Source organism: Pelobates fuscus, chromosome 9, assembly GCF_036172605.1.
Source record: "Pelobates fuscus isolate aPelFus1 chromosome 9, aPelFus1.pri, whole genome shotgun sequence".
Classification (NCBI taxonomy): Eukaryota; Metazoa; Chordata; class Amphibia; order Anura; family Pelobatidae; genus Pelobates; species Pelobates fuscus.
Genome location: NC_086325.1, coordinates 98,248,198 through 98,265,389, shown reverse-complemented (window position 1 = coordinate 98,265,389; position 17,192 = coordinate 98,248,198). Strand labels below are relative to the sequence as shown.

The 17,192-nt window shown below is 39.5% G+C and overlaps 1 protein-coding gene across 2 annotated transcripts in view; it reads left to right on the top strand.

Annotated features, from left to right (window-relative positions):
- KIF4A (kinesin family member 4A) overlaps nucleotides 1-17,192 on the top strand; it is a 60,205-nt gene that overhangs the window by 13,456 nt on the left and 29,557 nt on the right. For both annotated transcript variants that reach the window (XM_063432190.1, XM_063432189.1), the window contains exons 2-13: nucleotides 998-1,131; nucleotides 1,220-1,334; nucleotides 4,090-4,280; nucleotides 5,049-5,141; nucleotides 5,338-5,504; nucleotides 5,987-6,081; nucleotides 6,341-6,460; nucleotides 8,053-8,228; nucleotides 8,309-8,370; nucleotides 8,519-8,651; nucleotides 15,190-15,248; nucleotides 16,547-16,652. In XM_063432190.1, the coding sequence (XP_063288260.1) occupies nucleotides 1,015-1,131; nucleotides 1,220-1,334; nucleotides 4,090-4,280; nucleotides 5,049-5,141; nucleotides 5,338-5,504; nucleotides 5,987-6,081; nucleotides 6,341-6,460; nucleotides 8,053-8,228; nucleotides 8,309-8,370; nucleotides 8,519-8,651; nucleotides 15,190-15,248; nucleotides 16,547-16,652 (1,434 nt within the window). In that variant the 5' untranslated portion in view covers nucleotides 998-1,014. The remainder of the gene's footprint in view (nucleotides 1-997; nucleotides 1,132-1,219; nucleotides 1,335-4,089; nucleotides 4,281-5,048; nucleotides 5,142-5,337; nucleotides 5,505-5,986; nucleotides 6,082-6,340; nucleotides 6,461-8,052; nucleotides 8,229-8,308; nucleotides 8,371-8,518; nucleotides 8,652-15,189; nucleotides 15,249-16,546; nucleotides 16,653-17,192) is intronic.

Genomic DNA, 17,192 nt, shown 5'->3' with positions numbered 1-17,192 from the left:
TGCATTTTTCAACATTAAATTTCATCTGCCATTTGAGTGCCCAGTCCCCCAGTTGATCTAAATCCCTCTGCAGCAAAGTAATATCTTGCTCATATTGTATTACTTTAGAGTTTTGTGTCATCTGCAAACACTGAAACATGACTTTCAATGCCTATTTCAAGATCATTTATAAACATGGTAAATAGAAGAAGTCCAAGAACACAACACTGAGGGACACCCCTTGCCACCTCTGTCCAGCTTAAAAATGTACCATTAATGGCAACTCTTTTTGTACTCTATCCTTAAGCCAATATTCTACCCAAGAACAAGAATTTTCATCTAGACCGATTTTTCACTAATTTAACACTAATCTATTGTGTGGAACTGTGTCAAATGCCATGGTAAAATCCAAACAGATCACATCCACTGCAACACCCTTCTACCTACTTCTTCGTAGAATGCAATCAAGTTACACTAAAAATTGCATGCCCACTGGCAAAGCACAGCACTGCTGAAAATGGCATTGAAAAATGGAGGGAGTCCTTCCAGTGTTTGTGCAGACTGTCGGGGACTCCCAAGCACCAGCTCAACTGGAAAAATGATCATGGCTGAGCTTTGCCGCTGAACCGCAGTGTTCTCAATACAGTGCCGACTTTCATAGCAACTCATTGTGACTACCTGGGGTGAGCAGGAATTTAACCCTGCTGACACTGCATTGCAGCAATTGGGATTTAAAAATGTATATGTATGTCAAATGTTACCCTGTTAAGTAGATATTCACTTCTGCAGGCCTTGTTGAAGGACTATCCATACTTGCAGTGGTTAGTAACTTTTAAGGCCTGGCTGTTCGCACAGGACTTTAAATTTAAAGATATGTTTATTTATTTGACTTAAATTTCAATACAAATAATATTACATTTTACAATGTTCAAGTGGTTATTCAGCAATATTGTAGTTGGGATATTATAACCATATCATGCTTTTACTTGCTGTTTACTGTTGTCTACTGTTTTGTTAGGCTATATTGGTTGTGACATGGGAAAGGATGAGGGTATCCCAGTGAGAGTGGCATTACGCTGCCGTCCTCTTGTGGCCAAGGAGATAAATGAAGGATGTAAGACATGCCTTACATTCATACCAGGAGAGCCTCAGGTGAGTGACATATATAACCTAGCTTGAGCTGTGTTTTTTCATAATTAATTTTGATTCATATCCTTATCTTTTTGTTTTATTTAAACAGCTAATTGTGGGTACCGAAAAGTCGTTTACTTATGATTATGTCTTTGATCCAACAACTGAGCAGGAAGAGGTCTATAATTCAGCCGTTAGTCCTCTAATTAAGGGGTTGTTTAAAGGTAATTTTTTTTTCTTTTTCTTTTGATCTCTAATTTTCTATAGTACAGAGATAATGACATTGCACTTGGTGATAAATGTGACTGCAGGTAAAATATAAAAATGGTTAAAGAGACATGCATCTGTCAGGATCCGCCTCTTAAACTGACATCAGCAGAATTGATGATCTCAGCCAATCCAATGCTTTCTCAATGGGAGATCGGCAAGGAGGTGAGCCCGGGGCCAAACGCCGCCTTAGTCAATCCGTATCTCCTCTATGGGGAAAGCTCAGTGTCTCCATCCGAAGCCTGGAGACTCTGCACACTGTGCAACACTGCCCCAGGTTGCACCTCCAATGGCCACTTGAGGTGTCCCTAGGCTCTAATGCAAACACTGCCTTTTCTCAGATGTGTACTGCAAAAAGCCTGCATGGACTGACTAGACTCAACAAGAACACATTAAGCAGTAGTTGTTCTGGTGACTATAGTGTCCCTTTAAATATCATTTGCATTTGATTCTAAACTGGCTCTGGCTCCCCTGCTTTCACGATGTGGGTGTTTTTAAATTAATTTTATTATTGGGAAAACTCTGTAATGCCAAATAGAATGCTGTTGTGTGGACAGAGTAAGCTGCAGGATTAGATCTACATTGACCAGTTACATTGCATTAATCAGTGGTTTTGTTAAGTTTGGAATTGTTGGTTAGATAACACAGCAGAACAGTACATTCGTTTTGAAAGTTTAACTGCAACGTGTACAGACTAATGGTGTCTTAACACATTTTTCCTTTTGAAATGTTGATAAAGTCTGTCTTGATTTTAAGTGAAAAGTTCTTTGAAGTATGTTGCATGAAGTTGTTGTGCCCACTAATATGCCTACGGTTCCTTTAAACCAAAGCTTTTGTGTTAAATTGTTTGTTACATTTTGCAAAGAATTGGAGAGGTGAAACATACAAAACAAACGTGTATCAATGAGCAATTTAACATAGATGTATAGCTGAAAACAGAACATCTCAAAGTGAGCTGTGCTCAGCATGTGAAAACTGTAAGGGAAGATAATAAATCAGTAATATCAAACATGCACGAAATTAAAATGCATGGTAACGCAAAGCCCAGGTAGGCGAGAGAAGGAAAAATAAAAAGAAAATTATACACTCTGTGGGAAAGATAAAAAGGTAAGCAGCTCTAAACACCTAATATGTGGTATCCCTTACACCACCATAAAAACAATAGCCTACATACAAAGCAATAGGTGGAACCGCTTGAGCCTTTGATAATCTGTAAAACACAAATATATGCAAAAGTATTCATACAGTTTTTTGAATCATAAAGGATTTGGAACGCATGTGCGTTCCACGAAAGCAGGAAGTCCATTAGCTAGTTTGCCGATCTGGAACGCACATGCGTCAGAGTGAAGTGTGGTGCAGACGCAGTGTGATGATGTGGAGAACAAGCCACGATTGGAGCGCACGTGCGTTCCATTTCGACGGAACGCGGAAGTGAACGCCGGCGTGTGGGACGCACGTGCGCCCGATCACAATAAGACCCGGAAGTCATTTTCTTAATGCATGGAACGCACGATGCGTTCCAAGATAAAAACATACCGTAAGGAAACATCTGATTGGCGGAGAAGGTCCGGCGGGAACCATATAAAAAGGGAACTATTTGAAGTGAACTTCATCCAACTGAGGAAGCCTGATTGATAGGTGAAACGCGTTTTGGACATTTTATTCAAGGATACTTTTTAGAGACTTTTACTTTGGATAAGTCTTTTACCCTTTGCACTTTAACCAGCTGTTTCTGGTAAAGTATATTGTTTTTTATGATTTATTTTTTATGAATTTATGAATAAATCTACCTTCTGAGAATACATCTGGATATCCTATAACTTCATTTTGAGACATTAAGCAAAAGCACAAAGAGGATAACCAAAATTCTGGCTGCATAAGGTCTGGACAACCTTTGAATGGTCCAAAGGAGCATACTAAGAGTCATATGAGGGTATGACTCCAACCTTGTGAGTGAAACTACCATATATTTATCCTATTGCATATCATTGTATAGATATACTATTTTGCATATATGTGTTTTACAGATTATCAAAGTTCCACCTATTGCTTTGTATGTATGCTATTGAGAGAAGGAAAAAACCTCCATTACCTACCGAAGGATAGCTTTACACAGTAACGGAAAACGACATCGCATTAGTATGTAATTAAAAGAACACTCCCAAGCACCATAACAACTACACTTTTAAAGTAGAACTGTCACTACCAGAGAAATGTCAATGCAATGATTAAAGGAAAACTTTAAGCACCATAACTATTACAGCTTACCCCGCTGTAGTGGTTTTCATGCCAGGTGTACTTGGTGGTGGCAATTTTCACACTGGGGCCCCGTGGTTTCTAGTTACACCTCTGCGTGCTTAACAGACTCACTCATGCAGGTTGAAGACCTCTTCACTTTGCAACATCTTGACCGGGAGAAGAGGCAGTCTGATCAGTGCCAGGTTTTTCTCCTGCTGCTTTTTAATGATGCTCTGTTTCTGTTAATCCATATATAGCATACATAATAAGAATGGTATAAACTGTCACGTGTTGAAAAGGCCAATGGGAAGCTGAAATGTTTTAGTGGGTTTCTCTTTTTGGGGCAGAGTGGAAAATTATTTAACACATTGGACAAATAGAATTTGTGTTTTGACAGATGCCTTTGTCATGAAGGGGCTAAACTAGTTTGCCTTTAAAATTATTTTTTTTTCTTTTTAAATCTTTTCTGTAAAGGCTACAATGCTACAGTACTTGCCTATGGACAGACTGGTTCTGGGAAGACCTTTTCAATGGGAGGCGCATATACTCATGATCAAGAAAATGAACCAACTGTGGGAGTCATTCCACGCGTTATCAAGGCACTCTTCAATGAAATAGAACAACGAACAGATTGGGAGTTTCAATTAAAAGTTTCTTATTTAGAGGTTTGTTTCCTTATTTCTCTTGAGCAAAAGGCTAAAAACCATAACATGCAGACATTTAAAAAAAAAAAAAAAAAAAAAAAAAAATGTATGATGCCAAATAATACTATAATACTTTTTTGTGTGTAATTGTGTCATAATTGCCTTGCTGCACCAGCTTGGTGCTTTTTTATAGAGAACCAGAATCTAGGGCTTCTCTGAGAACCATTCATTATATTCATTGGCATCATGCTAGGAGTGATGATGCTTAATGTGAAGACATGAGACTTGCATTTTTTTAATGAGGAAGTACCTCTAGTGGCTGTCTTGATGTCCGCATAACCACTGATGAGGTGATCATAACTAGTGTACACAAATGGGAACTCACCATAAACTAGACAAAATCGGAGAGCATGCGTGTGACATGGGAATAAGGGGAAGTTGGCATGTAATGGGAGTATGCAAAATATAGGGTGATCTAAAGGTGTTCAAAAACACTCTTGCGCACTTGCCTCTACAAATACATCCCTAAAATTGCACACATTGACAGTTTGCACAACTACATTACTGCATTTACATTTACTGAATCGCTGTAAAATGCTGGACGTATATATTTTGAGGGAGAGAAATGTCTGCCTCTCTAGGTTAAGCGCAATGGTTGTGTTTTAGGAGTAATGTGTCCTATGAAGGTTTCTTTTTAGGTCTTATATCCAGTGATTGTGTTTTCATTCACCATGGATAGTTTTTAATGCTTGATTTATAAGTATCTTATACTTTGTTTTTACTCTTCAGATCTACAATGAAGAAATTTTGGATTTATTGGACTCTCATAAAGACAAGTCTAGTTCAATTAGCATACGCGAAGACCCCAAAGAGGGAATTAAGGTAAGGCTTTGGAGAAAGGGAGAACAAAAAAATATTAGTGGCAGGCATATTATTAAACTGTTTGTTTGAAGTAAGCAGCAGATACTTAATGTAAACTGTCTGGTTCACTTTAATGAAATGATAAATACAAAAGTTGATTTATTTTATGTTGTCCTTATTACTTGTAAATTGACCCTTCCCTATACTACCTCTTTAGATCTTTGGTTTGACAGAACGTGACGTGAAGGCTGCCTTTGATACAGTGCATTGCTTGGAACTAGGGAATAATTCTCGAACTGTAGCATCTACAGCTATGAACTCCCAGTCATCTCGTTCACATGCTATCTTCACTATTGCTATTGATCAAAGGAAGGTTGGAGAAAAGTGAGTACACTGATTTTCTACTGTGAATGTGCCACAATATCAAGAGTTTACTAAAGATTCTTTAACCCGTTCACTACGGAAATTGTGTATACACAAATTAAAAGGTATGCCCCTCTACCCCAGAGTTGTGTATAATTTGCATAATTGCTAATTACATTTGTTTATTGCAAACACATTTCGATTCCAAACCTAAATAGTCTGCACTCTGTGTTCAACATCAGAAACGTCAGAGAGTCTAGCTTTCTTGCAGCATCCCCTGTACTATTTGGCTATTTACATTCGGTTGTCTGATGTGCAGTGAGAAGCAGCTTCTCTAAATTATTCCCCTAAAGTCCATTCCTGTACACAGCTGCCTCAAACCGTGGGGTAACCTTAGCCTTGCCTATTGCTCACTGGCAACATAACCACCATGGGATGCTGTAATTCTTATGTTTGGAGGGTTACCATGCTAATTTTGTTTTTTCATTTTCTAATCTTTACAGAAATAGCAGTTTTCGCTCAAAATTACATCTTGTAGACCTTGCAGGATCTGAAAGGCAGAAGAAGACAAAGGCTGAAGGTGATCGTTTAAAGGAAGGTCAGTCTAATTGTACAGTATATTCTATATCCAGGGATGCAGTTGTGTGTGAAAATATCCAGTAATTGAACTTTCCTGTATGATATAGCCGTGGTTAGAATTTTTCTGATTTTTGCCATGTAAAAATTGAATGCATTGTCTGTGCCTTTCTTTCAAGTAAGAGAATCTGCTATGCAATATCTAAACATCGTATTAGACTTTTTTTGTTTTAACATTTTATACTCTTTCTGAAAAGCTGTATATTTCTGTTTTTATTTAGGGATCAGTATTAATCGTGGTTTATTGTGCCTGGGAAATGTCATCAGTGCATTGGGAGATGAAAGTAAAAAAGGCAATTTTGTCCCCTACAGAGACTCCAAACTCACTCGCCTATTGCAAGGTTAGAATCTCTTCAATACAAAGTCGGGTGCATTGTTTTCTTTACTGTATCCGTTCTTTTTACAGTCCAGTTATGCAGTTCTGTAGGAATTTTTATTCAAACCAGGATGGAATATGGTCAATTGCTATGTTTAGATAAGAGTAGTTTGTAAATTATTTTCCAGTTTTAAACACTAAAGCTTTGATAGTCTAAAACAACCTGATTTTATTTTATTTAACATGGATAGAAGTGGCAGTGGTTAGGTGTCTTCCTTCTCAACCACGGAACAGGTCCTGAAAGCGGTAAAAGTGTTAAAGAAACCCCAACTACAACCCACACATAACTGGCTTTTATGAGAGACCACTTATAATACATCCCAGTACTTGCCTTTCCCTCCAACAGGCTGGTTGTTCCTGTGGTTCCTCAGTTATTTTTTTATTTTATTTTTTATTTTAAGTGCTCCTCTGGGAAGCATTCTGTGAGTGCCTTGTTTCAGTATAGCATCATCAAGGTACCATTGTTTGGAAAGCATGCAAGTGGAGGATTCTTTAGTGTGTGGGCAACTAAAACAATATATAATGGAAAAACTAATAAGGAGTTAGGCCATCTTTTGTCTACATGAACTTTTATAAAAGTCCTGAAACCTGTAGAGGGAGATATTGCAAAACACTAAATGTGATCCTGAACTCTCCCACGAAAACTTTAAATACCTATCATAATTCCAATAATGTTTATCTATAACGAAGTGCATGTAGTGCAAAATCAAATCTCTCCTCCTCCCCCCACCCCCCACAAAAGTTAAATAAAAACAATCACACATCCTTGGCACACTAAGTATGCCATGCCATATATACACAACAATTCTTTAATTATTACAATATCAAAGTCCAAATCTGTACAATTCAGAAATGAATGCTGATATATCTTCCGTTTATTGTGCAATTCGTGTAAGTTTTAGTGACCTCCACAAATGTCCAAAGTACTCAAAAAATAAATAAGCATGCAAATACCTGAATGCAGTTTGTATGGCCACATTATTAGCAATAAGGTCTATTGGCAAATTAACATCATGAACCTAGTGCCCCATGTTAACAAAAAGAAAATGTATTTCAAACAATATAAATGAGTCTTATAGGGGTGTATATGAACCTTATTCATACAGTATATGATATGATTAAAAATGTTACCATCACAAAACAAATTGAGAAAGAAAAATAGTCCTCCAAAACTTTTAAAATGTGTCTCATGGGTCTCAGGACTAAATGTGAAAAGGTTTGAGGCTTGTTGCTAATCTATGTATCTTATGCTTTGAGGCAGCAAACTTACTTTGCTGCCTCGCTGCCCATGTATGTTTAGAAAAATACTTTTTAAATGTTTTTTTTTTTTTAACTAGGTTGTAACATTCCTTCATTTTTATAACTAATATAACCAGTGATGAGAATTGTAGATCCTGTTTATCTTTTTCCTGAAATTATAATTCTTATTTATAAAGCACCAACACATTTTGCAGTGATGTTGGATAGGTGGACTAAAACAAATAGTTGCAATGAAGTTGCTGAGGGTCTTGCTCAAACGACCTTGCATTCATGAGATTCATTGTCCTGTTTATGTAGATTCACTTGGAGGCAACAGTCACACTCTTATGATTGCATGTGTCAGTCCTGCTGATTCCAACATGGAAGAGACTTTAAACACACTGCGTTATGCAGATAGAGCCAGGAAGATCAAGAACAAACCTATTATAAATACTGATCCACAGGCTGCAGAGCTGCATCGTCTCAAGCAACAGGTAATAGACCAAATTTGAGGAGAGGAGAAACTATGCATGAAATTGAGTATTAAAATATTTTGTATTTATTTTCTTTCCAGGTGCAAGAGTTACAGGTTTTGCTTCTCCAGGCGCACGGGGGAACGCTTCCTGTCCTAACAGGGTAAGATTTGACACTGGAGCTAAAACAACATGTATTAAGAGTACTTTTATCTTTTTTCATATTACAAATGTACATGGTGTTCTAAACTTTATTCTAACCTGAGAAATGATTACCATCTAATGTTTGTCCTGGCCATTTATATCCTTAGCATTGAACCATCAGAAAATCTGCAGTCTCTTATGCAAAAGAACAAAACTCTAGAGGTGGAGAACGGAAAGCTGAGTCGAGAGTTGGGCGAGGCAGCACAGCAAACTACTCAAATCCTTGAAAGATTTATCATAGTGAGTGTAAAATTGCAGTGGGTTAAACATTGTTTTAGTAGCCCATCTTTTCAAAGCTTGTAGGACAATCTAGCATCCATTAGAAACTGAACTCTCATCCTTCCATTGTTTGTTTCTGCTTTTCTACTTCATATGATTGCAAGATGTATTGTAGGCAATATGTATAAGGGAATCGCACAATAAACAGACAACTCATTTAACATTTCATTGGGCTAGACCGTGGTATTTAAAATTAAAGCGGCATCAGCAGCCAATTCAAGAACACATTTCTTATTTTTTTTTTTTTTAATTCTTTATTTTTGTTGTGCAAGCATTACATTACACTTGAGTAGCCACGATAGCCATATCAAGCTTCATACCAGTAACAGTTGAAAACAGTATCATGACATAAGAGGTACTGCACATTTTTTAAAAGTAGAACATGTATGAAGGTTAACAGATTATATTCTCGCTTAAATAAGTATCATGAAAGTCAGAAAGTAAGAGTCAGAGGAGTGACAAAAGGGAGATCGTGTGACATGCATCTGAGTCTTAACATGAAATAGTTAGTTGTCTTAGAAAAGTAAGCATGCTTAATGATAACTTTGACCGCAGAAGAGAACAGTTGCTGCACGTTCTAAAGCGGTTATGTTCAAGCTAAATAAGAAATCTGCTTGTAAACTTATGAGTAACAGGCTTGTGAGACAGGCTTACTAAAATACTAATAAAGGAAGTCAAGCGCTAAACAATATGTGTGACATTAGCATCCGCCATCTTAGGTAGGCCCCAGATTGGTATGGTCGGCAGTGCTGACCTAGGAGCTGTGGACAGCTGGGTAGTTGTTGTCTAGTATAAGTAATTAGTCCGGGTGCTGTCTCGGACCGGTTGAATACTGTCCTAAGCCTATGCCCGTGGCAACCAGGCTGGGTGAAAATTATATAGCAGGGTCCTGGTCGGATCCACAATAGTGGGTGAGCTTTTCAGACTGTCATCTGGTGTGTCGTGGAGTACAGTCCGTGAGAGTTCGCAGTTCGGGCAGTCTTGTTGCAGGCTGGGTGTTGTGTGAGCGCCTGATCGGTCCTCCAGTACGGATGTCGCACACTTGCTCCTGGCAGGGAAGGTTGCTGCCCACCGCTCCGTCTCCCCCATGCAGCCGCTGTTTCCCGTTTTGTTCGGGTCATCTGTGCCTCTCATTGCTGGCTTAAGTGGCCGCGATGGCTGGGATCAGGAGGTAAGAGCCATTTTAGTTGGAATCTTGGGAGGGATAAGATTTACCTCCTGCTGTCTGCGCACATGGCGCCCGCCATTTTGGAGGCAGCAATCGGGCCCCTCTGTCTCACAATCGCGGTCACCGGGTGTGGACCGGGATCACCCCCCCCGGTCCCGAGGGGGGGGGGGGGGGGGACCGGGACCGCACAGGTGTAGAATTGCTGTCAGGCTCCGGTAGGTGGGATAGTGGAGCGGCGGCCGTCCACTCCACTCCACTCACCGCCAGGGAAGGTCCCGCTCGTTGCTGCAGAGATCTCCCCTCCAGGGGACTAAAACTCAGGGAGCAAGCCTCTCCCTGGTTCCGGTAGCCCCTGTCCATCGAGGGCCGCAGTAGTGGGTGAGTTGGGTGCTTAAAGACATGTTTTATAAGCTTTAAAATGTCTGCATTTGCAGGAGCTCAGTCACCCTGCGACCGCTCTGCTCGGGGCCCGGCCCCGCCCCCCACATTTCTTATTTTAACACAACTTTATTAAAATCTATAATTCAATGCCCGGCAGTCATGGGTAAACTGACTGCATTTAATTCCATTTTCCAATAGGTTCATCCTCTAGTATTATTATACGAGTGAATTTGCCCACTTCAATTAGCATAAACACCATGACATGGCTCCTTCTTCTTAGTGTCTAACAGCAGTCAGAGAGTGCTCTTGCACTAGTGTAAATATATAATTCAATGTTACTTGCCTTTTCACCTTGCAACTCCCTTGCCCACTTACTAGCCAGTCCCTTGCAACATGCACTATTAAATGCCGCTTCTTCATAAATCTAGTTAAAACAGAACTGCAAAACCCCTTGAGTTGGAACTCTGTCATAGGTAACCCTGTCTGATGGTTTAAAAAAGGACCTCTCACCTTGGGCATCACTGCTAAAGAAGCCGTAAAAGTTTCAACAGGGCAAATTCAGCATGCATTGATGCCATCTGATTTGTTTTTTTTTGTAAATCTTTCTTTTATTATGGCACATGCGTTATGGGGTACGTAATAGAGAGAGGAGGCATTGTGGGATAACACAGGTTAATAATAACAAGATGGTATGTAATACACTCCTAAGAGACTGCCATATTTTTTTTTTTTTTTTTTAAACTTCATGTGAACAACATTAATGATAGAAGCTTGGTTAATTGAAGTGAATTGAAATAAAATAAATAAAATAATTGATGCTTAACAGTGCTAGATCAGCTATACTGGTGTAGTCCTAACGTACCAACAGGTCTGACAATGTAGTAGTAGCTATTTAGTATATGATGCAGAGAAAAGTCAAGTAGTGTATATCACAAGACCTGTTTTTAACAATTGGTTAAGGCATACAGAGCTATGGCTAAGAAGGTCATAGATTAATTAGTAGAAATGGTACAGAACGATGGGATACAGGAGTAGGCCCCCAGGGAGTCCCCAGGCCGGTGACAACCAGAGCATGGGCCTGTAATATCATGCTAAACAGTGTTGGGTAGTGGCGGCAAAGGGGGTTACCTTCAGAGTAGTAGGCAGCGTCTCCCAAGGTACTCTTGCTGAGTAGGTTACACGTTTTTATGAAAACCTTTAAGAGACAGTTAAGTTAATCACACTCACCTCTGCTTAATACTACGTGTCTAGTATATGAACTTGGGAGCAGCTAGGTCCACTTAATGGCGGTTACTGCCAGAGCCAGAAGTTCACCCCTCTATGGCTCCCTGCACTCTGAGAGCTAATTTAAAAAAAAAAAAAAAAAAACACAAACCCAACATTATAAGACAGGAGCATGGCATGCACAAGAAAATTGGTGTGTGACAAATCTAGCGGTGGCTATCTAATACTTTTGGAGCTTAAATACTAGACATCAGGCACTGTCAGAGAGTCACCATTCAGCCGATTCCTATGTCCGGGAAGCGCCAGGAGTGTGTTGATGGGCAGTAAAATGTCCCTGTCAGAGTTGGTTGCTCAGGCTGGTTTTGCATGCCGCTGATGCCTGCCGTGGTAATTCTGCATGTCTGTATCACAGCATGGCAGTGGGGTCTTTGTGCCCTATCATCGGTAGAATGGGTTGGTCTGCCTGTCGTGTCTGGGGCTGTTGCCGAGCAGTATTCTGCAGCTTTGTGGTCCCATGCGCCTTCAGGCGGGGTGAATGAGCCGGTCGAGTGATGCTGCTTCGTTGCGCCATGTGTCCGCGTCTCAGATATATCTTTACCCTCCTGCACTGGGGTCGGGTGCGCTGCCTGGTCCGCCGCCATGATGGGGCCAGTCCTATGTGCCGGATCTGTGGAGCGTTCTGCCGGGTTGAAGGCCGCTGCTTGGGTCGGTGGCTGCTTGGCCGCCGTGAGGCAAGTGGCTGCATCCTGCTCTCTAGTTTGCGCCAAAAATTTGCGATAAGTGCGTCCAGTTTTTGCAGTACTCCTCGCCCTGACTCAGGAGGGTCGAGGAGACCTGTGGCGTCTGCCATGATGGATGCCGCTTTGGGTCGAGGGCGTGTTGGTGGTGCTTCGCCCTGGGCTCCCCTATGCCATGTTTGCCTCCCTGGGGTGGACCACAATCACCCCTGTTGGTCCAGAGGGGGGGGGGGGGGGATAACGGGGCTCTCGCTTGTTGTGGGTCGGCATCACGCAGCGCCCGGCAAGGAGATCGGCCGCCTCTCCCGCCCGACACGTGCTAGGCCTCATGCTTCAGGAAGTGCAGTTAGTAGGCTTCAGGTGTGTCACAGTTCGCTGTGTAGGTTCCCTGCCCAGTCGTGGGTCAGGTAAGCAGAGTGTTGTTGCCGAGATTAGGTTTCGTTGGGCTAAAGGTGCCCTTAAACTCCCTGTTGTCAGAGGAGCTCTGCCAAAGCACGTCTTTCCTCCATGCTACTCAGGCCCCGCCCCCTCTGATGCGTTTTTCAAAACCTCAACCAGATGTTAATTTGAGAACGACCAACTGAAACATCCTTCAATTTCAAACTTAACATTCTTACTAAAAGAAACCAACTCACTAATTCCAACAGCAGCCATGAAAGCCAGAGAAAATGCAGCAACAAATGTGAAAACCAAACATTTTTTTTTCCTAGTTTGTTGCAAAATTGCAAGCACTTCAGACTAGGTTTTTTGCCTTCTTTTGGATCAACAGCAAAAACATATGTGAGGAAGGCTGAATATGATGGACGCAAGTCTCTTTTCTACTATGTAAAAACATTAAACTTAATTGAAGTCTGGTATTGGTGACTTTAGCAAGTTTTATAATAACTTGCTTAAATAACAATGTACAAAACTTCTATTTTTTTTTTTTTTTTAAACAATGCATTCTCAAAAAAATAGCCACCAGCTAACATCAGTAAAGCATTTTTGTTTTATTTTTTTGTCAAACTCTTGTTCATGCGATTCGGCCCATAATAAAAAGTTGGATCAATGTCACCACTAACTGCATGAATCAATCTGATCTGCAAGAATTCAAGTGTGGAAATCGTACCAATCATCCCATACTAACATATAGGAGCCCCATGTGCCCTGTGCAAGTGGTGTCATCAGAATAAGCCTAGCTCTATCAATATGAATTGCCATATCCATTCTGATTACATACTTTCTTCATCCGCCTCTGGTAGCACACATATAAAGGTTCTGGAAACCAGATAGTGTTTCTGTATAGCGTCAAGCATAGGAAAATGAAATTTGATAACAAATTAACATTTATAGTGCGTTTAATTAGTCATATGTACTACTGATTTGTTTTTGCAGTGAAACCAAAATAGCAACCAGAATAGGGAGCAGCTGCAGTAAAGCGTTTTAGTGAACTATTGCTCCACTCAATCATCAGGCTGCTGCACAAATACAGGTTTCATATTCCCATAAATACCAAAACCTACAGGCCCTGCCGCATCCACACATCGTTCTAACACCCAAGATGGTAACAGCCATAACTCTGCGGGAAAGGTTCCACATTTTATGCTTTTAACTTCTGCTGAAACCCTAACAAAACAAGAATGACTGACTTATTTTTACAGAACAGGTTAAGACCTTTTTCTACATTAATCTTCCAGCAAACAAACCCAAAAGCAAATTACTTCAAAAATAAAATGCTACAAATCATTCTGCTTTAAGTTCTCAGCTGGCACCCTGAATACAAAAACCACTGAAACAATCATGACACCCAGAAATGGAACAGAAGACACTGGGCCAACAGTCTTTTCTTCTGGCTAATGGAATATCTATAAATAAAAAAAACCTAATAAATTCTCACAATCATTCCTCTGTGTATTACTTGGAGGATTTGTTTATTGGCTTAAAATCAAATCAGATTTTTTTTTAATTAAATTTTTTTTTAAATCGGCCCAGAAGCGACAAGCAAAAATTATTTGCAAGAGGAGTATTAAAAGAACAAGCACAGCAATCCTGCTAAGATGCAACTTACGCCCAACTGCCTCAACATCCTGAAAGAAAAAACTGATTTATGATTCTTAGCAAACAATGATAACCTTTTTAAAATTTAAATAACTACAACAAAAACTTTAAAACGGTAACTTAGTTATTGGCTTTCTTGGATATATTTGCAGGTAAGTAAGCTAGCTGCCTTTCCACCTGCACTGGTGTCGTGATTTTTCTTTTTTTTTCTTTTTTACTGCACTTAGAGCATTCATGCTTAAATCTACATGTGTTGGGGCCACTTAGATTGTTCATCATTACAGCCCAACGGAGGTCTTTCTTCATAGATCCCACTATAGTGGAAATAACTGCTATACTAACAATCTTTTCTGGCAACCTCTGGGGCAAAATTAGATTTAAGCCAAAGCCAACCGCCTTAATAGTCAATTCAAATTACATGCTCACCTCGAACATTTGTTTAAATTGCTAGTCCTAATTAAAGCAAGCTTAACCTCAAAGAAACCACCATAAAATTGAAAAAAAGCCTTGTTGCATGTGGCATTTAAAATCTACTTTGTGAGCATTAGCAGCCAGTCGCAGGAAGGATTTATAATGTATGTAACCAGAATTTTTAAATACCAGTCTCTATGTAGATGGAAAAGAAATTTGTTGTACAGTCTACAACTTTGTAAATATAGAACATTTCTTGATTACAATGCTTGTTTTTCTACAAATCCGTTATCTGTATTTTATTGCATTCTGTCTCACCTTTATATTGCTGTTATACTGTAATATGATCTGTTCACAATTGCTAGTCAAATAGCTTACAAAAAAAATAACTTTCTCTCATTTTGGATTTTAATAGATAATTTCTTGCAGCACATAGGTACTTTAAACTTCTATAATTTGCATAGGCTGTACCAGGCATTTTTCTACCACTTGGAAGATAAACATTAAAAGTGTCTATTTCTCTTCTTGAATCCGCTTACAGGCTGAACAAGAGAATGACAAGTTAAATAGCAAGATGGATGAGCTCAGACATCATGATGCGTAAGTTTGTGATTCATGCAATTCAGTGTACTTAACTGTCATCCAACATCTATGGAGAGGATTCCTAATTTGTAGCAAAGAATGCAATACATTACCAATTCGGGCTCCACATTGAAAAACTCTCATCAAAACTTTATTCAAAACTAGATGCCCTGCAGGGACAAACTCTCCCTAAGCAATACAGTAAGGAAACAGATTATTCAGCAAATGCTAATGCCAGTCATTGAATATAGGGATGTTTGCGCTGAAAACTCATCTTCATAAACTTTCTACACTGTATAACTCTTTTGGTCGCCTTGTGTTACTATATAGTTACATGACCCACCGTTGTGACCTGTTAAAAGAGCTAAACTGGCTACTGTGGAAATCCAGATGCACCCTCCATCTCTCCAGACTTTTAAGAGCTTTTCTGGAAAGCTCCCATCTTACCTGAATAGAATGCTCTCCCCCATGTTTGTTCCCAACTTCTATAAACTCCGATACAGCACCAGCACTTTATTTAGCATGTCGCAATGCAAAAAGGGACTCGATCCTCCTCCAGAGCACTGCAATTATGTAACAGCTTCTCGTATACCCTCAAATCCTCTCCCAGTCTAATATTTTTTAAGAGTTCTGTCACCATGTCTCTATACAGAATGCACCTGTTTATTTTATCTATACACGTTCTGTTAAATTTGTAGCTTAATAGTATTTTGTATTTTTATTGTAACAATGCAAGGTTTGTGGACCCCAGGGCATGCTTGAAAACCAGATAAATCACAAAGTACTCTTCCTAATAAAATTTATAAATACATTTTTACTCAAACCCCCCTCAAACCCCATTTTGTTTTTGTTCGCCATGGTAAGTCGTGTACTTTAAGCAGGCAGAACATTGGTTACAGTGTACATGTTGGGAGACCCAAGATGAGAAGCATAGCCTACATTTTGTAATTTGTTTAATTTTGTTTTCCACAAATGTAAAGTATGCAAAATAAATACATTTAATGAAGGCATATAGGTCTGACATTACCATGATCTGCACCTATAGTAAATCAGGAACACAGAGGAAAAACAAAGGATTAGTGCTATTCAACCATAGGAAAAGGCAGCACACCTAAAGGAAGGGGCTCCCTCACGAACCCCAGAAAGAATAGGACAATACAGCAAAATTAGAGGAAGGCTGCACCAATAATATTGTAACAAGCTATGCAAGTTTGCACATTTATTTTAACTTTTTATTGGTTATTTTTACATTTTGTAATTTTAATAAGTAAAAAAAAAAAAAGATATTGCCCAACTTTACCAACTGCCATTTTTAGGTGCAAAGTCGATCTGGAAAGGCTGGTGGAGACACTAGAAGACCAGGAACTGAAGGAGAATGTAGAAGTGATTCGTAATTTGCAGCAATTTATAGTAGAACTCCAGGTGAGGCTACATTATCGTTATTTAATGTGTAAATCATGTTTGTTTGGGGTTTTTTTTTATCGTATATTTTAAATTTTCTTGCACTACCTCATTAGCGGATATAGGAAAAAATAAAATTTGTCTATGGACTAAAGGATGAAAGCCAAAACAGCAGCTTTATTTAGAGCAAAAGCACAACAAAGTTTTGACCCAGCAGGGTCTTTGTCAAGCTCGACAAAAAATAACTTTGACAAAAACCCTGGTGGGTCGAAACGTTGCTGTGTTTTTTTTTTTAAATAAAGCTGCTATTTAGGCTTTCATCCTTTTAGTCCAGACACTTTTTTTCTTTTTCTTCAATATCTGGAAGTGAGACCTGGCTGCTCTCTGGTCCGGACCACGCTGGAAGCCTGGAGAGTGCGGTATCTATAAAGCTTTTTTATTTTTTTTTATTTTGTAATCCTCATTAGTAGAGGCATAAAAGGTAACCTCCTTGGTTTAATGAGTTGAAAGACACAACCATGGTATTGATATTGTCCTTGAAATGGTTATTGGGATCTTGGG